Source organism: Erythrolamprus reginae, chromosome 6, assembly GCF_031021105.1.
Source record: "Erythrolamprus reginae isolate rEryReg1 chromosome 6, rEryReg1.hap1, whole genome shotgun sequence".
Classification (NCBI taxonomy): Eukaryota; Metazoa; Chordata; class Lepidosauria; order Squamata; family Dipsadidae; genus Erythrolamprus; species Erythrolamprus reginae.
In genome coordinates, this window is record NC_091955.1 from 74,303,960 (window position 1) to 74,328,564 (window position 24,605).

Here is a 24,605-nt window from a genome sequence, read left to right on the forward strand (position 1 = left end):
CTAAATGCCCCAAATACAATCACATGACTGTGGGAGACAGATGGCCGCTAGAACTTTAAAACTAAGTCATAGGTAGCCCCTGGGAGGCGCACTGTAACTTTGTACGGTTGGCTATGCAACTGATCATTAAGTCAAGGACTACCTGCATTTTTTTTTTTAAAAAAAGGACAGATGAGACAATTAGATATATCAGTGATGACAAATACGGAATCTGGAAAGATCCTTTTCTGGCTATGTCAAAATTGGAAAAAGAAAAAGATTAAAGATAGGAAAAAATGAAAGTATGATTGTTGGAAAAATATGAGACATGTATGAAAAGATATGGAATCATTTTCTAATATACCGAGTGGAAGGTAAATATCAATATTAGGATTCAAGAAAAAAAATGCAAAAAGGGTGTTGAGACTCTGGAATAAATGCAGAGAACAGCGACAAAAATGGTTAGCGGACAGGAGGCTAAAACATATGAAGAACGGTTGCAGGAACTGGGTATGTCTAGTTTAATGAAAAGAAGGACCAGGGGAGACATGATAGCGGTGTTCCAATATCTCAGAGGTTGCCACAAAGAAGAGAAAGTCAAACTATTCTCCAAAGCACCTGAGGGTAGAACAAGAAGCAATGGGTGGAAATTAAACAAGGAGCGAAGTAACTTAGAACTAAGGAGAAATTTCCTAACAGTTAGAACAATTAATCTAGAAGTTGTGACTGCTCCAATACTGGAAGCTTTTAAGAAGATGTCTGAAGTAGTGTAGGGTTTCCTACCTAAGCAGGGGGTTGGACTAGAAGACCTCCAAGTTCCCTTCCAACTCTGTTGTTGTTTTTGTTGTTGTTGTTGTTGTTGTTGTTGTTGTTGTTGTTGATACGAACGGACTAACACATTTTATTAAAAGTGTTCTTTTGTGTAAAAGAATTAATGGACTCAAGCTTGACATCAGGACTCAAAATAAGGACAAAGTATGGTAATATTAGAGCATCCTAACCAATTAACGTGTAATGCAACCTTTTAGCTCCTTCAAAATCTTGAAAGCTCAGTATTTTTGCACATCTTTCTGAAACTCAAATTTCTATCAACCTGTTTCCCTCTTTACTCTTCCTTCGGTTCTCTCAGAACTTATGCCTACACCCACCCAAAATGCCTGCAGAGTTTCTATGCAGAGGTCTTCAAACTTGGCAATTTTAAGACTTGTGGACTTCAACTCCCAGAATTCTTCAGCAAGCATAGCTGGATGGAGAATTTTGGGAGTTGGAAGTCCGCAAGTCTGAAGGTTGCCAAGTTTGGGGATCCCTACCTGAGCATTCAAGTGTCCAAAGATCTGTGACTCTGAACTTTGTGATTACAACATCTGTTGGAGAGCGAGAAGGCAGATCCTTTGGAAAGGGCAGTTCGCCCAAAGTGGATTGGCAATAAGAGGAAAGCCATCTGAACTCCTTATCAGAAGTCCCATGGAGTTCAAGGGGACCTGGACCCTCAAAGGATACAAATTGGATGGATGGATGGATGGATGGATAAACAGATGGATGGAGAGAGGGAAGAAAGAAAGAAAGAAAGAAAGAGGGAGGGAGGGAATGAAAGGAATGAAGGAGAGGAGGAAGGAAGGAAAGTAATAGGGAAGGAAGGCGGGAAGGAAAGAAGGAAGGAGGAAAGAAAGAAAGGGGAGGGAGGGAAGTAAGTAAGGAGGGAAGGAAAGAATGGAAGGGAGGAAGAAAATAGGGAAGGAAAGTAGGAAGAAAGGAAGGAGGGAGGGAGAAGAGAAGAATGGAAGGAAGAAGAGAGAGGGAGGGAAGGAAGGAAGGAGGGAAGGGAAGAAAGAAAAAAGAAAGAAAGGAATGAGGGAGAGAAGAAGGGAGGGAGGGAATAAATAGGGGAGGAAGGTGGGAAGGAAGGAGGGAGGGAGAAAAGGAGGGAGGGAGGAATGAAGGGAAGAAAGAGGAAGAAAGAAAGAAAGAAAGAAAGAAAAGGGAGGGAAAGAAGTAGGGAAGGAAGGAAAGGAAGGCAGGAAAAAATAAAGGAAGGAGGGATGGAGGAAGGAAAGAAATAGGGAAGGGAGGTGGGGAGAAGGGAAGGAGGGAGGGAGAAGGGAAGGAAGGAAAGAAAGAAAGAGGGTTGCTTTTGAGACTTAGTTCGGCTAGGATGCCCCACCGCATTAAGCCAGCTGCTCCCCCAGACCCTACACACCCACACCCACACACACACACACACACACACGAGCGTCCTTCTTCCCCCACCTCCACCCAGCGCGCTTCCAACGGGAGTCGTCGCCCCAAACCGCCTGGAAAAGCCCAGGTTCGAGGCGCGCGTTTCGCCCCCTTTACTCACCCTCACCGTCCGGTCGTAGGTGCCTACATACTGCCTTCGGGCAAAGACGGCGGGCAAGGCGGGCTCCATGGTGAGTCGGAAGAGCGCGTCCCTCAGTTGGTGCCCATGCTCTGCAAGCACAAAACAAGAGGCGAAAGGGAGGAAAGGCGCCGCTGGGAGCTCCGCCTTTTATAGGGACTTGGACCGGCGAGGCCCTGCCGGGAGAGGGAGGCGGGGCTCCGGCCGCCCCACCTTTGGCTCTTGCGCCGGCCGCGATCCTTTGGTGGACCGTGAGTCACTCGCCAGTAAGCATGACTGGGCTGGTTTTCCTTTTGATTTCTCCCTCCCCACCCCCGCCCTCCTCCTCCTCCTCCTCCTCCCTCCACCTCACAAATCTGATCTCCCAACTTCAGGTTTTTCTATGACTTTGGGGCAACGGTAGAAGCCCCGGCGTGTGCGCGCCATCCTGTACGGTAGGCTTTCCAAGAGCAGCTGGTCTGCAATTCTGCGCGTCCAACCCGGCGCCCCTTTTGAGTTGAAGAAGGCTTTTGCTGGCTCGTTCTGAGGAAATGGAGTGCAGCTTTATAGTACGGCATACAGGGGCTAGGCGGGGGTTGGAGTGCAAATCCCATAATCCCCAGCCAGTATGTCTCAGTGCATCAGTCTGCCTTCCGTCCCCTGCCCTAATGTTTCTCTCTTACTAGTATCATGTATATAAACACTGTTATATCTTTGTATACCTCCAATAGTAATTGGCAAAACAAATAAATAAAATAAGTAAGTGCTATGGAAAATATATTCCAACAGTTAGTTAGTTAGTTAGTTAGTTAGTTAGTTAGTTAGTTAGTTAGTTAGTTAGTTAGTTTTATTATTTATTTTTTATTTATTGGATTTTTATGCCGCCCCTCTCCGGAGACCCGGGGCGGCTAACAGCAATAATAAAACAGCGTACAATAATAATCCAATACTAAAAACGATTAAAACCCATTAATATAAAAACCAAACATACATACAGATATACCATGCATACAATTGTAAAGGCCTAGGGGGAAAGAGTATGTCAATTCCCCCATGCCTGGTGGCAGAGGTAGTTAGTTAGTTAGTTAGTTAGTTAGTTAGTTAGTTAGTTAGTTAGTTAGTTAGATAGATAGAAACATAGAAGTCTGACGGCAGAAAAAGACCTCATGGTCCATCTAGTCTGCCCTTATACTATTTTCTGTATTTTATCTTAGGATGGATATATGTTTATCCCAGGCATGTTTAAATTCAGTTACTGTGGATTTATCTACCACGTCTGCTGGAAGTTTGTTCCAAGGATCTACTACTCTTTCAGTAAAATAATATTTTCTCATGTTGCTTTTGGTCTTTCCCCCAACTAACTTCAGATTGTGTCCCCTTGTTCTTGTGTTCACTTTCCTATTAAAAACACTTCCCTCCTGGACCTTATTTAACCCTTTAATATATTTAAATGTTTCGATCATGTCCCCCCTTTTCCTTCTGTCCTCCAGACTATACAGATTGAGTTCATTAAGTCTTTCCTGATACATTTTATGCTTAAGACCTTCCACCATTCTTGTAGCCCGTCTTTGGACCCGTTCAATTTTGTCAATATCTTTTTGTAGGTGAGGTCTCCAGAACTGAACACAGTATTCCAAATGTGGTGTCACCAGCATTCTATAGTTAGTTAGTTAGTTAGTTAGTTAGTTAGTTAGTTAGTTAGTTAGTTAGTTAGTTAGTTAGTTAGTTAGCTTGTTGGTTGGTTGGTTGGTTGTTTGGTTGGTTGGTTGTTTGGTTGGTTGGTTGGTTGGTTGGTTGGTTGGTTGGTTGTTTGGTTGGTTGTTTGGTTGGTTGGTTGGATGGATGGATGGATGGATGGATGGATGGATGGATGGATGGATGGATGGATGGATGGATGGATGGATGGATGGATGGATTGGTTGGTTGGACTTATATGCCTCACAATTCTCAAAGGATCTGAGCAGTTCACAGCCAAAAACAACACATAGAATGTAACATAAAACAGTTCAAAACAATTTAAAACCAGCAATTAAAACAGTTAAAAAACCATGCATGTCTTTAGTGGCCGGTCTTAAGTTGGCCAAAGCTGGAATGTGCAATTTGGTCAATTTCACTGCTCAAAAATAAATAAATAAAGGGAACACTCAAAGAACACAGCCTAGATCTGAATGAATGAAATATTCTCATTGAATACTTTGTTCTGTACAAAGTTGAATGTGCTGACAACATGTGAAATTGACTGTCAACCAGTATTGCTTCCTAAGTGGACAGTTTGATTTCACAGAAGTTTTTGATTTACTTGGAGTTATACTGTGTTGTTTAAGTGTTCCTCCCCCTTTTTTTTTTTTTTTTTTTTTTTGGAGCAGTATGCTATGAAATCAGAATGTTTTCCTACAGGAAGAGTAGAGGCTGTGTTCATTCAACAAACTAAGCCATAACAAGACAAAGTACATTACAGTATAGCTTAGAATAATGCAGTTTTTCATGTCACATGTCAAGCTGTGGTTTACCATGATTTATTGAATGTGAGTTCATATAACATGTTAAGTTTCCAACTAACTCTATATACAAAACACAATGAACCAAAATTAACAAAAAGTGTGCCGTCAAGGAAAATATCTTTTAAAGGACAAAAAAAAACAGACAATAAAGATTATCGAAAATATTATTTATTTTTTTATTGAATACAAACATTTATCATTTATATAGAAGCGTTCTTATAATACTGTGTCTTTGAAGAAAGAGCTAGACCAAAAAGATGCAGATTATAAGAAGCTGATAGAGAGCTAACATATACTATACAGCAGTGTTTCCCAACCTTGGCAACTTGAAGATATCTGGACTTCAACTCCCAGAATTCCCCAGCCAGCATTCGCTAGCTGGGGAATTCTGGGAATTGAAGTCCAAATATCTTCAAGTTGCCAAGGTTGGAAAACACTGCTATACAGTATATAGTCAGGCATACTGACATCAAAATAATTACCAATAAAGCCATGGCTGTGATCAGATAGCGTGGTTTGCTAAGGGTAAATAACTACAAATAGTGCTCAACTTAACAACAGTTCATGTAGTAATTTCAGAGTTACAACAGCACTGAAAAAAGGGACTTATGACACTTTTTCTCACTTATGACCATGGAGCATCCCCACAGTCCCGTGATCAAAATTTGGACGCTTGGCATCTGGTTCATATTTATGAAGTTGTAGTGCGCAGGGATCAGGTGATCAACTTTTGTGATCTTTTGACAAGCAAAGTCAATGGGGGATCCGGATTCATTTTACAACAATGTTATTAACAACTGCAGCGATTCACCTAACTGTGGCAAGAAAGGTTGTAAAATGGGGCAAAACTCACTTAACAAAACTCACTCAGTTCTGGAGACCTCACCTACAAAAAGATATTGACAAAATTGAACGGGTCCAAAGACGGGCTACAAGAATGGTGGAAGGTCTTAAGCATAAAACGTATCAGGGAAGACTTAATGAACTCAATTTGTATAATCTGGAGGACAGAAGGGAAAGGGGGGACATGATCGAAACATTTAAATATGTTAAAGGGTTAAATAAGGTTCAGGAGGGAAGTGTTTTTAATAGGAAAGTGAACACAAGAACAAGGGGACACAATCTGAAGTTAGTTGGGGGAAAGATCAAAAACAACATGAGAAAATATTATTTGACTGAAAGAGTAGTAGATGCTTGGAACAAACTTCCAGCAGAGGTGGTTGGTAAATCCACATTAACTGAATTTAATCATGCCTGGGATAAACATATATCCATCCTAAGATGAAATACAAAAAATAGTATAAGGGCAGACTAGATGGATCATGAGGTCTTTTTCTGCCGTCAGAGCAAATGCTGGCTGGGGAATTCTGGGAGTTGAAGTCCAGATATCTTCAAGTTGCCAAGGTTGGGAAACACTGTCTTAGGTGATAGGAGGAGGATGCTTCGTTGATGTATATACATTTATTCCTCTCTTTAATGTAAAAAAAAATAAATAGGAAGCTTCTAGCACAGTGATGGCGAACCTTTTTTCCCTCATGTGCCGAAAGAGGTGCGTGCATGCTAATGTGCATGCACGAGTGCCCACACCCATAATTCGATACCTGGGGAGGCAAAAACAGCTTCCCCCACCCCCAGCAGGTCCTCTGGAGGCTGGAAATAGCCTGTTTCCCAACTTGTGGTGGGCCCAGTAGGCTCGTGTTTTGCACTCCTTAGGCTCCAAAGGCTTCCCTGGAGCCTGTTGTGGTTGGATCTGGCCCTGCTCCTGCCCCAGGCAATGTGGAGGTGGAGGCCAGGGAAACGTCAACATGTCCTGGGCCTGTTTTGTTGCCGGCAGAGTCAGGGAGTGCAGTTTCCTCGGACGAAGAAGGTGGGGGTGACTTGGAAGTGGGGGCCTTGGCACACAGCCCAGGAAGCCAATCTCCATTATCTTCGTTCGATTCGGATGACGAAGTGTTAGACCCACGTAGGCGCAGACTTATGCATCGAAAAGACCAATTGAGGAAATATTACAGGAGATAAGAGAGGCCACCTGTGTTTTGGTGGGGCTCCAGTAATTAGAGCTGCTGCTATAAATAGCAGCGTGCTAGTTTGGCCGTTGTGGAAGATTATCTGATTGCAGTTCTTCAGGATCGTGCCTCGCTGTGTCTGAACTTTGTTTGTGGATTTTTCACGCCTTTGACACCAAAGCAGAGTAAAGTGTGTGTGTGTTTCACTTCGTGGGAAGAAGGAGGGCTGCGACGTTTCTTCACAGCTACTCGCTAAGTACTTAATGACTGATTAAGGGACTTGTACAGCCGACAAGGTTGTTTTGGGGAAGAGTGCTCTTTGCAATACAAAAAGGGTGCTTTGTTTCTTTTGAATTTTGTGATAAAGGACATTGTTTTGAATTTTCAAACGTGTGGGAAAGATCAAAAGCAATATGAGAAAATATTATTTTACTGAAAGAGTAGTAGATCCTTGGAACAAACTTTCAGCAGACGTGGTAGATAAATCCACAGTAAATGAATTTAAACATGCCTGGGATAAACACATATCCATCCTAAGATAAAATACAGAAAATAGTATAAGGGCAGACTAGATGGACCAGGCATAGTTCCCTCTAAGCTGAGCAGTGAGCAATCGCTCACTTAAAAATCATCATCAACTCAGAGTTTTCCAAACCTGCCCAGAAGCCAAGAGGGAAAGAGGGAAGGAGAGAGAGAGGAAGAGAGAGAAACAGATAGAAAAAAGAGAGGAAGGAAAAGAGAAAGAAAAAGAATGGGAGTAAGGAAGAGAGAAAGAAAATCAAAATCTAGTTTGAAACTAGCTCAACTATTTAAGTGGCATTTTGATATTGATAGAGTTGCCCTATTATGAGGTCACTATTATAGACACACAGTACAGTATTTTATTTTGAAATTCTCTGAGGCAAAACAGGGTGGGTTTTTTATTTGTTTGTTTGTTTGTTTGTTTGTTTGTTTGTTTATTATTTTTGTGCCGCCCAGTCCCGAAGGGACTGCTGCTCAGACACTATACTTTTCCGCCCCCCCCCAAAAAAAAATTAGAGGGAACACTGGGACCAGGAGGTCTTTTTCTGCCGTCAGACTTCTATGTTTCTATGTTTCTATGTGTGTGTGTCTGAAATTTGTACCCATGAATTTTCGGGAGGGTTCTACCAGAGAGCCCGGCAGAACAGGTAAAAATTCCTTATCCCCCCAAAGGCTCTTTGGAAGCCAAAAACGCCCTCCCAGAGCTTCTGTGCAAGCCAAAAACCAGCTGGCCGGCACATATAAGCACATTGGAGCTGAGCTAGGGCAACAGCTTTTGTGCCAGCAGATATGGCTCCGCATACCACCTGTGGCACTCATGCCATAGGTTCGCCATCACTGTTCTAGCATATCTTTCATTTTGTAAGAACGCTTCCAGGCCCAACAGCCATTTACAGAAAGCAAACAGACTGGGTGATGCAATCCAACTAGACAAAGGGGCAAAAGTAGTACGGTTGGGGTGGATTACAGGGTGGGGTGGATCACGGAAGTGTCAGGACGAAAACCTTACCATCTGGCTTCTGGTGAGTGGACTGTTTTGCCTGTTTATCCCCTAGTATAGGATGTGGCAGACAAAAAATATTTTTTTCCTTGGTTCCAAGTATTTTGAGAAAACTCAAGACTCTCAAGCTAGGATTGAGGTCCTGGGACTACAAACATTCTTTTTCCTTGCTACAGGGAATGTTTCTCTTGTGGCTTAATCTCAGCTTAAACTGCTGGATATGTATGTAAGCATCAAATGAATGTAAGCATCAAATGAAGAAAATCATTGTGGTGCTGATATTCTTCACCTGAGTTATATTGTTTATAAAATTATTCTCTACGGTATAACTGGAACTTTTATATGAGATCAAGAACTTAGTATAAATCAGTTTCACTTACAGCAGTGATGGTGAATTTAAGGCACGGGTGCCATAGGTGGCACGGAGCCATATCTGCTGAGACATGAGCCATTATTATTATTATTATTATTATTATTATTATTATTATTATTATTATTATTTATTAGATTTGTATGCCGCCCCTCTCCGTAGAATCAGGGCGGCTCACAGCAATAACAAAGACAATGTAAAAACAAATCTAATAATTTAAAAAACACTAAAAACCCCATTATTAAAAGCAAACATACACACAAACTCAGCTACAATATGTATGTGTGTGCCGGCTAGATGATTTTCGGCTCGCCCGGAGGCTCTGGGAGGGCATTTACAGCTTCCGGAGAGTCTCCGGGGGGATTGGGGAGGGCATTTTTGCCTCTGGAGTCTGAGGAAGGTGAAAAACGGACCTCCCAGGCCTATCAAAGTTTGGGAAACGGGTTATTTCAGGCCTCCAGAGGGCATCAGGTGAGGCAGGGGAGGCCATTTTCGCCATCCCCGAGCATTGAATTATGGGTGTGGGCAAGGCTCACACACACACATACACACACACACACACAAACACACACAAACACACACTCTTTCGGCACCCGAAGGAAAAAAGGTTCACCATCACTGATCTGATTGTGATCCCGCTATATAGAGCACTGGTGAGACCACATTTGGAATACTGTGTTCAGTTCTGGAGACCTCACCTACAAAAAGATATTGCCAAAATTGAAAAGGTCCAAAGACGGGCTACAAGAATGGTGGAAGGTCTTAAGCATAAAACATATCAGGAAAGACTTAATGAACTCAATCTGTATAGTCTGGAGGACAGAAGGAAAAGGGGGGACATGATGGAAACATTTAAATATGTTAAAGGGTTAAATAAGGTCCAGGAAGGAAGTGTTTTTAATAGGAAAGTGAACACAAGAACAAGAGGGCACAATCTGAAGTTAGTTGGGGGAAGATCAAAAGCAACATGAGAAAATATTATTTTACTGAAAGAGTAGTAGATCCTTGGAACAAACTTCCAGCAGACGTGGTTGGTAAATCCACAGTAACTGAATTTAAACATGCCTGGGATAAACATATATCCATCCTAAGATAAAAAAATACAGGAAATAGTAAAAGGGCAGACTAGATGGATCATGAGGTCTTTTTCTGCCGTCAGTCTTCTATGTTTCTATCTGTAGAGTGCTTTTTAACTTCAAAATGCTAAAAGGAAGTTACTTTCAACTATTGGTGGCCAAGTCAGGAGATGGGAAACATATAAAGCTTCACGTTATGTAAACACAGTTTTACAACTGGCAAATATTTGTACCCTCAATGACCTTTTTTCAATGGAGCAATTTTCTGCCACCTTCCTGAAATTGCAGAAGAGAGGAAGGCGCACGGGGATATAAAGCACTGCACAGTACGAAGGGTTTTTAATCATGCTATTCTGTTTTGAACTGGGCCGGCTCTGCCAGCAGCTTTATAAAAAAGCAAAAGAAAAAAACCCAAAACAAAACAAAAAAGACCAACAATGATTATACAGTAGCAAGCTGCCAGATCAAAGGGACACAACTTCATTTATCTCATGAATATAAGGAAGGTAGGAACATACAAGTCAGTCCTCAGGTTACAGCTGCAGTGGGGACTAGAATTTCAGTTCAGTTCAGTGCACAGTTAAGCTGTTCTGTTTAAGAAAAGTAACAAATCTTCTGTTCCCGGGTCACCCTGACCCGGACCGAAAACTCTTCATTTGCAGTGCTTATGTTTGGTCTTTTTGAAAGCTTTTTTCACTTGGAAAGTAGTCTGAACATTTCTGCACACAATGATATGAAAATTGAAATGAAAAAAGTAAATCTTATTGGTTTATTTTGCGGATATAATGCACGCCCCCCCCATTTTTGTGAAATTTTTTTCAATTTATGGATAGTTTTGCTTGCAAAATGCATTCTATTTTACTAAAGTTGGTATGGGATTGGTAGCTTGAACATTTCTGAACATAATGATATGAAAATTGAACTTGAAAAATTGATGCATATTGGTTTATTTTGTTGATGAAATGCATGCCCCCCCGTTTTTTTTAAATAGTCTTCACTTTATGGATAGTTTTGCTAGCAAAATACATTCTATTTTACTAAAGTTTGTGTGGGATTGGTAGCTTGAACATTTCTGAACATAATGATATGAAAATTGAACTGGAAAAATTGATGCATATTGGTTTATTTTGCACATAAATGTATGCCTCCCCCCGTGTTCAATTATTTCAATTTATATAAAAATTATGCTGTTAATTTCAAACTTACATACTTTTTTTTAGTAAAATGGATTTGTTTCATAAAATTAGTCCTCTGGCTACAATGTGGTTGATTTTCAAAAGGATATTCCAAATATTTCTAGACAAATATGTATAAACAGTGACAATAATGGCACATAGCAAGGCCGGGGGTGGGGGGTGGCCTTTTTGTGGCAAAAATAAACCAATAAGAACCATTTTTTTCAGTTCATTTATATTTTTCTTATATTCAGAAATGTTCAATTTAGTATATCAAACCTTTTGGGGGGAAATTCCTTAGGGATTTGTAGCCTTAAAAAAATAGAAATTGACACGAAATTAAAAAAGGATGGGGGGGGAGGGGCTTTTTGATCAAAATAAAAATATAAGTCTCAATTTTTCCAGTTCAATTTTCATATCATTATGTTCATAAATGTTCAAACTAGTTTTCCAGTTGAAAAAGTTTTCAAAAAGATCAAATTCAAGTACCTAAAAAAATTATTTTTGGTCCGGTCATATACGAACAGAAACAGACTCGAAGTTATGATTTTTTTTTGCCCAGAAAACAATTAGCCACCACCCCAAAAATATTTTTTGATGATCAGCATTGTTAAATTGAGTAAATGAATGCCTAAGATTTTAAAGAATATTTCGGATTTGGAGGATAAAAAAATAAAAAGTGAAAATGGTTGCAAGCAGCCGAGGGGGGGGGGAGGCCTTATTTCTGATATTAAAAAACCAATAAGAATCATTTTTTTCAGTTCCTTTATATTTTTCTTATATTCAGAAATGTTCAAGCTACCAATCCCACACCAACTTTAGTAAAATAGAATGCATTTTGCAAGCAAAACTATCCATAAATTGAAAAAAAAATCACAAAAACGGGGGGGCGTGCATTATATCCGCAAAATAAACCAATAAGATTTACTTTTTTCATTTCAATTTTCATATCATTGTGTGCAGAAATGTTCAGACTACTTTCCAAGTGAAAAAAGTTTTCAAATTGACCAAACATAAGCACTTCAAATGAAGAGTTTTCGGTCCGGGTCGTATGTGACCCGAACAGAAGATTTGTAACTTTTTTTGCCCAGCAAAAACTAAGCCCCCCACCCCCCAAAAAAAATTCTCATAGAGAGAACCCCTGAAGTGATGGATAGTCATGAAATTTCAAGTTTCAGATATGCAGGGAAAATTTTTTACAGGGACTCAAACTTGGCTTCGGGTCACATACGACCCGAACAGAACAGCAGGGTTAAGTATACTCCATGTTATGACTTTTGCCATGGTTGTTAAGTAAATCACAGCAGTTGTTACATGAACCACACACCCATTAAGCAAATCCATTTCCCCAATCCACCACCCCCAAATTAATAATAATAATAATAATAATAATAATAATAATAATAATAATTTATTAGATTTGTATGCCGCCCCTCTCCGAAGACTCGGGGTGGCTCACAACAACGATAAAACAGTATTATACAGGCACAAATCTAATATTTAAAAAAAACTAAAAACCCTATCATAATTAAAACCAAACAGCACATACATACCAAAACATAAATTATAATAAGCCTGGGGGAAAGGTGTCTCAAATCCCCCATGCATGGCGGTATAGGTGGGTCTTAAGTAGTTTACAAAAGACAAGGAGGGTGGGAGCAGTTCTAATCTCCGGAGGGAGTTGATTCCAGAGGGCCGGGGCCGCCACAGAGAAGGCTCTTCCCCTGGGGCCCACCAGACGACATTGTTTAGTCGACGGGACCCGGAGAAGGCCAACTCTGTGGGACCTTATCGGCCGCACACCAATTAACCTTGCTTGTTAGAACCCAACTGGAAAGGTTGCAAATGATTATTTGGGATGCCGCAACAATTGTAAATATAGGATGGCTGCCAAGCACTAATTTTAATTATATGACTGCTGAGATCAATAGTGATCTTGTTGTTACCAGTTTGCGTGCATGCACAGAAGCGTCCTGTGTGGTGAGCGGAGCATCCCAGGCAGGTGGGAGGAGCATCCTGGGTGGGTGGGCAGAGACTCCTGCCACTACCAGTTCTCAGAACTGGGCTAAAATGGGAGCAACCCACCGCTGATGGGGATACTGGAACAATTGTAAGCACAAGGACCAGACATAATTCACTTTTTCCAGTGCTGTTGTAACTTTGAATGGTCCCTAAACAAATGGTTCTAAATTGAAGGCTACCTGCATAAGCATTTCCATCATCATCATCATCATTATTATTATTATTATTATTATTATTATTATTATTATGTCAATACAACACAGCAAATGAGATCACTCTGCTGGATTTCCTATTTCATCACCAGTCGGGCACTTCCCAAGCACCTAGGACTGCGTGATGTAGCAGTGAATTATGTTTGCCGATCCCAGTAAAGCGGCCTTTTGCAATTGACAGATGGAGATTTTGTCAATTCCGATGGTTTTCAAATATCCGCTGAGATCCTTTGGCACTGCGCCCAGCGTGCCAAGTACCAATGGGACCACTTTCACTGGCTTATGCCAGAGTCGTTGCAGCTCGATTTTTAGATCTTCGTATTTCACTAATTTCTCTAGCTGCTTCTCCTCAATTCTGCTGTCCCCTGGGATTGCGATGTCGATGATCCATACTTTCTTTTTCTCCACAATCAGGATGTCTGGTGTGTTATGCTTCAGAATTCGGTCAGTCTGAAGTCGGAAGTCCCACCGTAGTTTTGCTTGCTCATTTTCGACCACTTTTTCGGGCTTTATGATCCCACCAGTTCTTTGCCACTGGTAAATGGTAGTTCTGGCACAAGTTCCAGTGGATCATCTGTGCCACAGCATCATGTCTATGCTTGTAGTCAGTCTGTGCGATCTTTTTGCAGCAGCTATGTGATCGATTGTTTCATCTGTTTCTTTACAGATTATTATTATTATTAGAGAAGAGTGGGTCTTCTCCGGGTCCCGTCAACCAAACAATGTCGTTTGGCGAGACCCAGGGGAAGAGCCTTCTCTGTGGCGACCCCGGCCCTCTGGAACCAACTCCCCCCAGAGATTAGAATTTCCCCCACCCTCCTTGCCTTTCGTAAGCTGCTTAAAAACCACCACTGCCACCAGGCATGGGGGAATTGAGATACACTTTCCCCCTAGGTCTTTAAAATTTTATGCATGGTATGTCTGTATGTATGATTGTTTTTTATATAATGGGTTTTAACTGTTTTTAGTATTGGATTATACTGTTTTTTTACTATTGTTAGCCGCCCCGAGTCTGCGGAGAGGAGCGGCATACAAATCCAATAAATAAATTAAATAAATAAATAAATAAATAAATATTATTACTACTGTTGTTGTTGTTGTTGTTGTTGTTGTTGTTGTTATTATTATTATTATTATTATTATTATTATTATAGCAATAGCACTTATATACCGCTTTACAGTGCTTTTACAGCCCTCTCTAATCAGCTTACAGAGTCAGCATATTGCCCCCAACAATCTGGGTCCTCATTTTACCCACCTCGGAAGGATGGAAGGCTGAAGCCAACCTTGAGCCTGGTGAGATTTGAGCTGGTGATCTACAGCCAGCAGTCAGCAGAAGCAGCTTGCAGTACTGCACTCTAACCACTGCACCACTAAGGTTCGTATGGCAATTCTCACAGTGCATTGTGAAATGACAGATACATCGATGGTCAAAAAAGTCAGGACGACAGCCACAGCCATGAAATGCAAACTCCAGTCCTATTTCTGCATTGCACTACGTGTAAAAAATAGTCAGGCTTCAAATGCAAAGTGGAACAGGGGGCATTATTTTTTAATCCCTCCCTGCAGAAACCCTGGATAGATAGGTGAGTGGATAGCAACATTCCATGTGTGTTTAAGAGCTTTGAACTCAAAGCATTCCACAGCCATTAGCTCAATCATTCTTACTGTAGTGCAAGCTGGCAAGGTAGAACAGCTTTAAATGAGTTCCATTTTTCAACTGGAAAAGCTAAAAACTCTTGGTTTGTTTAACATCACCAAGTGAATTGATCTGCAATGCTAGCTGTGTTTGTACGCAAGGTTGAACAATTTGGAGGCATTCATACTGAAAGACAGAGGCAGAGCTAAAAGGATGTTTAACACATTCATTTCCACCCCATGACATAACCTCAGGCATCCAAAGACAACAACTACACTCACAGGGGGAGGAAAGCACAGCAAAGCTCATCTAATCACCTGACCCAAATGCCTGGGGAAACAGCCTGGTCTTCAGGATTTGTCTGGTTTTGTAATGTTCATTGCATTTTATAAAATACAGAATATTTCCAGAAGACAAACAAAAATCCAGCCAAATATAATAAACATTAAAATGGAGTCCCTTCCCAGAGAGGTTTTAAAAGAAAGGATTTTTAAAAATGAAAAGAAAAAAAACTCAGTAAATTTTATATTGAGTTTTTTATAGAGAAGGTTTGCCAATTTGCCGATGACTCTAAAGTGTGCAATAGGGTTGATATTCCTGGAGGGGTCTTTAATAAGGAAAATGATTTAGCTTTACTAGATAAATGGTCAAAGCAACGGAAACTGCAGTTTAATGTTTCCAAATGTAAAATAATGCACTTGGGGAAAAGGAATCCTCAATCTGAGTATTGCATTGGCAGTTCTGTGTTAGCAAAAACTTCAGAAGAGAAGGATTTAGGGGTAGTGATTTCTGACAGTCTCAAAATGGGTGAGCAGTTTGGTCGGGCAGTAGGAAAAGCAAGTAGAATGCTTGGCTGCATAGCTAGAGGTATAACAAGCAGGAAGAGGGAGATTGTGATCCCCTTATATAGAGTGCTGGTGAGACCACATTTGGAATACTGTGTTCAGTTCTGGAGACCTCACCTACAAAAAGATATTGACAAAATTGAACGGGTCCAAAGACGGGCTACAAGAATGGTGGAAGGTCTTAAGCATAAAACCTATCAGGAAAGACTTAATGACCTCAATCTGTATAGTCTGGAGGACAGAAGGAAAAGGGGGGACATGATCGAAACATTTAAATATGTTAAAGGGTTAAATAAGGTTCAGGAGGGAAGTGTTTTTAATAGGAAAGTGAACACAAGAACAAGGGGACACAATCTGAAGTTAGTTGGGGGAAAGATCAAAAGCAACGTGAGGAAATATTATTTCACTGAAAGAGTAGTAGATCCTTGGAACAAACTTCCAGCAGACGTGGTTGGTAAATCCACAGTAACTGAATTTAAACATGCCTGGGATAAACATATATCCATCCTAAGATAAAACACAGGAAATAGTATAAGGGCAGACTAGATGGACCATGAGGTCGTTTTCTGCCGTCAGTCTTCTATGTTTCTATATTAGAAACTTAGTTATTAAAATGTGCTGCAGCCATAATAACATGAGTTTGATACCCCTGATTCAGACCCTCACGGCCTTCAGGCACTAGGAAGAGGTCTTGATAACATCAAATGTTTGGGCCAGTAGAGATGTATAACTGGTTTCATCAGCATATCAGTTACTAAATGAGAAGTGAATAATATTTGTAATAATGACATTCATACACACACACACACACATATCTTTTTAAAAGTACAGTAAAATTTTCTAATAAATACAACAACAACAATAACAAAACTAAGGCTTTATGTCTCAGGCCATTTTAATGGCCTGGATTTTAAATCCTTCTTAGAAATATGTATCGGTTTTGGTATTTATCTGAAGATCTTCCTTGTGAATCAACTTTAAAAAAATTCTTCCACCTCTCCCCGTAAACTATGTGCTTGCGTAAAAATGCTGTAACAGCCTAGTGCCACCCCTATGCATTGTGTAAACTGCCAATGGCAGCATGACAATGCAGAAATAATTTATCAAAGGTGCTCACTAAAGAAATGTGTTCTGTCCCGCTGTGTGTGAATTCTTTTCCTTTTAAAGGCGTTTCCTGCCTGGTAATATTAGCACCGTGAAACAATTGAGCAATTTCTCTACTGTACTTCCTACTTCCGTTCTCAATTCCATTTACTAGGAAAGGTCTTTGGACCAAAAATAAATAGCTGAACTTCAGCCTGTAAAACAAAAGTTTTTAAAACCATATAAGAAGATCCTCCTGGATCGAGTGAGTGGCTGAGGAAGATCACAGAGAGATCTTAAGCATGGTATCCTATCTAGTACATCTAGCAAATGCTGTTTGCAACATGATGTCCTCAAGTTTAAAAGATCACATAAAGGTCTACTGGCTTTTTGATAATCTTGCTTGCTTGCTTGCTTGCTTGCTTGCTTGCTTGCTTGCTTGCTTGCTTGCTTGCTTGCTTGCTTGCTTGCTTGCTTGCTTGCTTGCTTGCTTGCTTGCTTGCTTGCTTGCTTGCTTGCTTGCTTGCTTGCTTGCTTGCTTGCTTGCTTGCTTGATTGATTGATTGATTGATTGATTGATTACGTATTGATGGTATAGAGAAATATAATAATATTTATATACATGATACTAGTAAAAGAGAAAAAGTAGGACAGGGGGCAGAAGGCACTCTGCTGCACTTATGCACACCAAATAAAGGGCAGCCATTCATGGCCCTACTGAAATGCTTGGGGGGGAGGAAGTGTGTGTGAGTGTGTATGCACGCACCCACCCTTCAGCTTCCTGTGCATGCGCAGAATCGTGCCCAAAGCAATCCCACCCGGGAGCCATAAGCAGGAAGAAATCCTCCCTGACGAGCTGCTCTCCTTCTTGGAAGATTCCTTCCCGCTGGTGGCTCCTGGACAGGATTGACCGCCGCTGCTGCCAGCCAGCCGCAGCAGCAAAGGCACCCCAGTCAGTCCCACCAGGGAGCCACCAGCAGGAGGAAATCCTCCAGGTAGGAGAGCAGCTCATCGGGGAGACGACGTCGCTGCCCCATCACCCGCTTGTCAGAGTCTCCTTCCTGGAGGTTTTTTCCCTCTGGTGGCTCCCAGCTGGGACTGACCACCATCACACCTTGTAGGACTCAGCCACATCAGATGAATGCCACGCTCTCTGGGCCTACCTAGCGGGGGGCGCTGTTGCTGCTGGCTGGGGCGGCGAGATTCATCTGCTGCACATGTACAGAAGCCAAATCTTGTGTGCACGGTGCGTCAATATGCATGCACAGCTGGTGGTGACGGAGGTGTGCATGCAGCTCCATTTCCGCCGGTGGAACGGCTTTCCATGCCATTCCATTTGCTGCCCAACCCTGTGCACACCCCTTAAAAAGAGGGCTGGAGTACATTTTCACAACCAGGTTATCCCCTACTTCAAAGAACTGCTCACATACAATCCTGGGGCCGCAAAGCTTCATACAGAGGCGCCTTTGATGAGCAGCCCAAGAACAAGACCTAGAATCCACCGGACCTTGAGTTAAGGGGGGGAGAGGGGGCTTACATATCGGACTACCCTATTGGGATCACCAGCGAGTCCAATGGCCCACCAAGGCTCTCCAAGTGCAAGACGTCAGATTAACAGAGTTGGAAGGGACCTTACAGGTCATCTAGTCCAACCCCCTTGCCTAAGCAGGAGAGCCTACATCTGCCTCTACCTGTTCTGTCTGGGTGCCCCCAGACTTCAACACCAACTGGAAAAAGCAGCCAGACACGCTGGTAAAAGCAAAAGCACTTTATAGTTTGAAAAATAAACATAGAGAAAAACCTGTTCTTCCCAACAGGCAGGCTATGAGACTTCACAGCAGAGTCCTGATGGCCAGACAATACAGCAGACTTCTTGCTGGCACACCCACCACTGTAGAGAATAAGACCCACACCTTTTCCCCCCAAGGTTTCAGTATTCAAAGTCACAAACCAGAATTCCAAGACACCAAAGATCACAGCCAGGTCCCAGGACTCCCAAAGATAATACTCCACAAGCCAGGAAGGGTGGGTCTGCCTTTTCAGCCTTTCCAGAGAGCACCACACCCAAACCCAGCTGTTGCCTCTTTAGTGCTGAAAGTACCTGGCTAATTGTCCCCTTCGTTGTGTTGCTCTTCTCTGCCAGAGATCTATGATTGCTTGTGCATTTTCATCTAAGGAATCCAGGCTGCTTGCTGGGGAGAGCTCCCCCGAGGGGGACTCTGGCTGTCCTCCCTCTCCCTCAGCCTGAGATTCCTCCTCCCCGTCTGCCTGAACCTCCTGTTCCTCATCCTCCCCCTCTGAGCAGGAAGCCGGCAGAGGATCAGCCGTTCCCTGAGGGGCCTCAGACGGAATCACAACACTACCTAGGATCAAAGTCACAACCTCCTGATTGTAAGGCAAGATTTCTATCTCAAGGCCAAAGCAGTCCTGTGTTTTGTCTATTTCCTACTCTGAAACATAAACTGGTTTCGAGCCCCTGGTTGAATACTTGTATCTGGTTGCATTTGCCTCCTGATGTTATGGCCATCAAATTCTTTCAACTTTTTTCCCTGCGTGGATAATCAAATTAGTAATTCAATACATTCAAAGAATACCAGATTGAGGACTGCTAAAATAACTATCTTAGAAAACTGCAGAAAAAACAGTTGCTGCCAATTTTCCTTCCAATAAAACTGCATGAGTCAAAAAGAGGGCGGTGAAAATATTTACTGACCCTTCACATCCTGGACACAAACTGTTTCAACTCCTACCCTCAAAACGTCGCTACAGAGCACTGCACACCAAGACAAGTAGACACAAGAACAGTTTTTTCCCGAACACAATCACTCTACTAAACAAATAATTCCCTCAACACTGTCAAACTTTTTACTAAGTCTGCACTTCTATTTCTACTAATTTTTTTCTCATCATTCCTATCACCCATTTCCTCCCACTTAGGACTGTATGACTGTAACTTGTTGCTTGTATCCTAAGATTTTTATTAATATTGATTGTTTCTTCATTGCTTATTTCACCCCTATGACAATCATTAAGTGTTGTACCACATGATTCTTGACAAATGTATCTTTTTCCTTTATGTACACTGAGAGCATGTGCACCAAGACAAATTCCTTGTATGTCCAATCACACTTGGCCAATAAAGAATTCTATTCTATTCTATAAGCCAGCGTTTCCCAACCGGTGTGCCATGGCACAGTAGTGTGCCGCGAGACATGGCCAGGTGTGCCGCGAGAAGCTCCAGCTGGGCGGGGCGCTGCCGGCGCCCCTGCCTGAGTGTCGTCCTGTGGATGGTCTTGGGCTTCACAGTCACTTCCTAGTTCCCTCTCCTCCCACCGCCTGTGTCTCCCGCCGTCGCCTCCCACCAAGCCGTCGCCCGTTGCCGTGAGTTCCTCGAGTGGGAGCTGCCGCAAGAGAGGCAGAGAGAGCAAGGGAGAGAGAAAGACATATAGGGAGGGAAGGAGGGAGAGAGAAAGAGAGCAAACGAGAGAGGAAGGAAGAAAGAGGGATGGAGAAAGAGAAAGAAGGGAAGGAAGGAAGAGAGAGAAAGAGTGAGGGAGAAATAGAGCGAAATGGAGGAAGATTTTTTTTTTGTCAAAACTTTTCTTTAGCCACCCCCCCCCCCCTTTCAGTGTTCCCCAGGATTTTGAAAATGTGAATAATGTGCCGCGGCTCAAAAAAGGTTGGGAAACACTGCTATAAGCTAAAATGGAAGGAAAGCCCTATAAGGAAAAAACTGCCACATTTTTTATATATACAGTCAGCATTTCAGCTGTTGATTAAAAACCATACCACCACCACCGCCACCATCCCACTAATCCTGCTCAGACTGTCTGTAATTAGCACAGCATCTAATTACAGCACCCTGGGCTTTCATGAGGCCCCTTCCGGGAGTAAGGCTAGAACTTGGCCTAAATATCACGAGTCTTGAACCAGTTTCTTCACTAGCTCAGGCCAAAAGCTGAAGAATGAATGTCATGCCACCAAAACTGCTGTGCCGGAAGAGTTCAACAAGGCAGTCATACCACCTAAATCACTCAATAGTCATTTGTTCCTCAGAGGAGACGCCTCCCTTCCTGAAGTAGCATTAAACTGAAGGCCCCATAAGAAAGGGACTTTCTCTCGTGTCTTTCTCAAAGAGTAGAATTCCTTCTCTTCAGAAGATGAGGACCGAATTGGCCCTCCACCTATGGCCTTCTGAGAAACAAAATATTGAATGGCCAATTTATTTGTTTGTTTATTTATTTATTTGTTGGTTGTCAAACATATATAGGATAGTAGTAGATCCTTGGAACAAACTTCCAGCAGACGTGGTAGATAAATCCACAGTAACTGAATTTAAACATGCCTGGGATAAACATATATCCATCCTAAGATAAAATACAGGAAATAGTAAAAGGGCAGACTAGATGGACCAAGAGGTCTTTTTCTGCCGTCAGTCTTCTATGTTTCTATGTTTCTAGTAGTTTGTATAAACATAACATAACCACCCCGAATCTTTGGAGAGGGGCAGCATACAAATTTAATTAATAAATAATAATGATAATGGCGATAAGGAGGAGGAGGAGGAGGAGGAAAAGGAATCCTCAATCTGAGTATTGTGTTGGCAGTTCTGTGTTTGCAAAAACTTCAGAAGAGAAGGATTTAGGGCTAGTGATTTCTGACAGTCTCAAAATGGGCGAACAGTGTGGTCAGGTGGTAGGGAAAGCAAGTAGGATGCTTGGCTGCATAGCTAGAGGTATAACAAGCAGGAAGAGGGAGATTGTGATCCCGCGGTATAGAGCGCTGGTGAGACCCCATTTGGAATACTGTGCTCAGTTCTGGAGACCTCACCTACAAAAAGATATTGACAAAATTGAACGGGTCCAAAGACGGGCTACAAAAATGGTGGAAGGTCTTAAGCATAAAACTTACCAGGAAAAACTTAATGGACTCAATCTGTATAGTCTGGAGGACAGAATGGGAAGAGGGGACATGATCGAAACATTTAAATATGTGAAAGGGTTAAATAAGTTTCGGGAGGGAAGTGTTTTTAATAGGAAAGTGAACACAAGAACAAGGGGGCACAATCTGAGGGTAGTTGGGGGAAAGATCAGAAGCAACATGAGAAAACGTTATTTGACTAAAAGAGTAGTAGATGCTTGGAACAAACTTCCAGCAGATGTGGTTGGTAAATCCACAATAACTGAATTTAAACATGCCTGGGATAAACATGTACAGTATATCCATCCTAAGATAAAATACAGGAAATGGTATAAGGGTAGACTAGATGGACCATGAGGTCTTTTTCTGCCGTCAATCTTCTGTGTTTCTATTTTTCTGTGCATGTGCAACTGTGTGTACGAACCGGTACTAAAGGGTTTTAGAACCCACTACTGCTTCAACACCCCCCCTCCCCAAAGGAATATTATTTACAATATAAATACAATTGGCAACAGTCTCTCGGTTTTTGGTAAAATGTTAAAGTTCACTTCTTTAAACTGGTCTTTTCAACTCAGAACAGTTACAAGAGGAATAGCACCATCTCTTTATTACAAAAATAATGAAAAAGATTACCCCGTAAACATGTTGGCTCAACAGGTGGTGCTGAAGTGCAACTATCAGCATTTTTCACTCATGGCCCTTTCGGCTGACCTCTGAATGCTGTAGCACAGTAACAACTAGAAAATTAGCTTCTCCCATATAGTTAGGCTGGCTTGTAAGGCTCAATAATAGTGATTTACTGTGTTTAATTTTGACTTAACATGTTGTATGAACCCAGTTATTATACTTAATAGTTTGGCTTCCATATGAATCGAGATGAATGCATCTCCTTTCGCTAACCATTTTTAAGTCAGATGACCTACCATGATGCATAACTCAGGTCTGTAAGTCTTGAGTGCTCATCATTCTCACTTTGAATGAAAAATTAATCCTTCAGTTTAAGAAAATGTGCAGCCTGGCCTTAGTGTCAGTGTTCCCTCTAATTTTTTTTGGGGGGGTGTGGAAAAGTATAGTGTCTGAGCGGCAGTCCCTTTGGGACTGGGCGGCACAGAAATAATAAACAAACAAACAAACAAATAAATAAACAAATAAAAAACCCACCCTGTTTTGCCTCAGAGAATTTCAAAATAAAATACTGTACTGTGTGTCTATAACAGTGAGCTCATAATAGGGCAACTCTATCAATATCAAAATGCCACTTAAATAGTTGAGCTAGTTTCAAACTAGATTTTGATTTTCTTTCTCTCTTCCTTACTCCCATTCTTTTTCTTTCTCTTTTCCTTCCTCTCTTTTTTCTATCTGTTTCTCTCTCTTCCTGTCTTCCTCTCTCTCTCCTTCCCTCTCACTCTTTCCCTCTCGGCTTCTGGGCAAGTTTGGAAAACTCTGAGTTGATGATGATTTTTAAGTGAGCGATTGCTCACTGCTCAGCTTAGAGGGAACTATGCTTAGTGTTTCATTTACATTCAATTTTCAATGTGGCGGCCTTCAAAATATGATAAACAAGAATTCTTTATGGAAGAAGACAGCCTAGCATATAGGATAGACATTTTTATTTGAATATGAATAATCTTACCAATTTGGTCAAGTTCAAGAACGAAGTAAGAAACACCCATGGACTTGAACAGATCCTTCACCTACATAAAGCACAACATTTCATTAAGATTAGCAACTAGAATTTTTAAAACCTATCCTCCCATTTTGCAGGTTAATACTATAATCAATATACAATGAGAACAACAACACTTCCTTCTTCTCTTGTACCATTTTGATGAAGTGTTAAATAGAACTCAAAGATCTGCACTCCGTTCAAGTTGTTGTTATTATTATTATTATTATTATTATTATTATTATTATTATTATTATTATTTTGTCAGTACAACACAGCAAACGAGATCACTATGCTGGATTTCGTATTTCATCACCAGTCGGGCGCTTCCCAAGCACCTAGGACTGCGTGATGTAGCGGCGAATAATGTTTGCCGATCCCAGTAAAGCGGCCTTTTGCAATTGACAGATGGAGATTTTGTCAATTCCGATGGTTTTCAAATATCCGCTTAGATCCTTTGGCACTGCGCCTAGCATACCAAGTACCACTGGGACCACTTTCACTGGCTTATGCCAGAGTCGTTGCAGCTCGATTTTTAGATCTTCGTATTTCACTAATTTCTCTAGCTGCTTCTCCTCAATTCTGCTGTCTCCTGGGATTGCGATGTCGATGATCCATACTTTCTTTTTCTCCACGATCACAATGTCTGGTGTGTTATGCTTCAGAATTCGGTCAGTCTGAAGTCGGAAGTCCCACAGTAGTTTTGCTTGCTCATTTTCTACCACTTTTTCGGGCTTATGATCCCACCTGTTCTTTACCATAGTAAATGGTAGTTCCGGCACAAGTTTCAGTGGATCATCTGTGCCACAGCATCATGTCTATGCTTGTAGTCAGTCTTTTTGCAGCAGCTGAGTATGTGATCGATTGTTTCATCTGTTTCTTTATAGAGTCTGCACTTTGGATCGTCTGTTGATTTTTCAATTCTGGCTTTGACAGCATTTGTTCTAATGGCCTGTTCTTGTGCCGCCAGTATTAGTCCTTCTGTCTCCTTTTTGAGTGTTCCACTTGTAAGCCATGACCAGGTCTTTTCTTTATCCACTTTGCCTTCAATCTTCTCCAAGAACTGTCCATGCAATGCTTTGTTCCGCCAACTGTCCATACGACATTGAGTTACATTTTTTCTGTACTGGTCCTTAGTTTGCTTCACCTTGAGAAGCTTCCTATTGTTGACCTCCATCAACGCTGACTCTTTGCTCCCCTTCACATAGTCAGCTAATGCATGCTTCTCTTCTTCTACTGTCTGCTTCACTTGCA

General features: G+C 41.6%; 1 protein-coding gene across 2 annotated transcripts in view; it reads right to left on the bottom strand.

Annotated features, from left to right (window-relative positions):
- TXNRD1 (thioredoxin reductase 1) overlaps positions 1-24,605 on the bottom strand; it is a 98,105-nt gene that overhangs the window by 57,830 nt on the left and 15,670 nt on the right. For both annotated transcript variants that reach the window (XM_070756275.1, XM_070756274.1), the window contains 2 exons: positions 23,319-23,379; positions 2,318-2,427 (listed from right to left, as the gene is read on the bottom strand). In XM_070756275.1, coding sequence (XP_070612376.1) covers positions 2,318-2,427; positions 23,319-23,379 — 171 coding nt within the window. The remainder of the gene's footprint in view (positions 1-2,317; positions 2,428-23,318; positions 23,380-24,605) is intronic.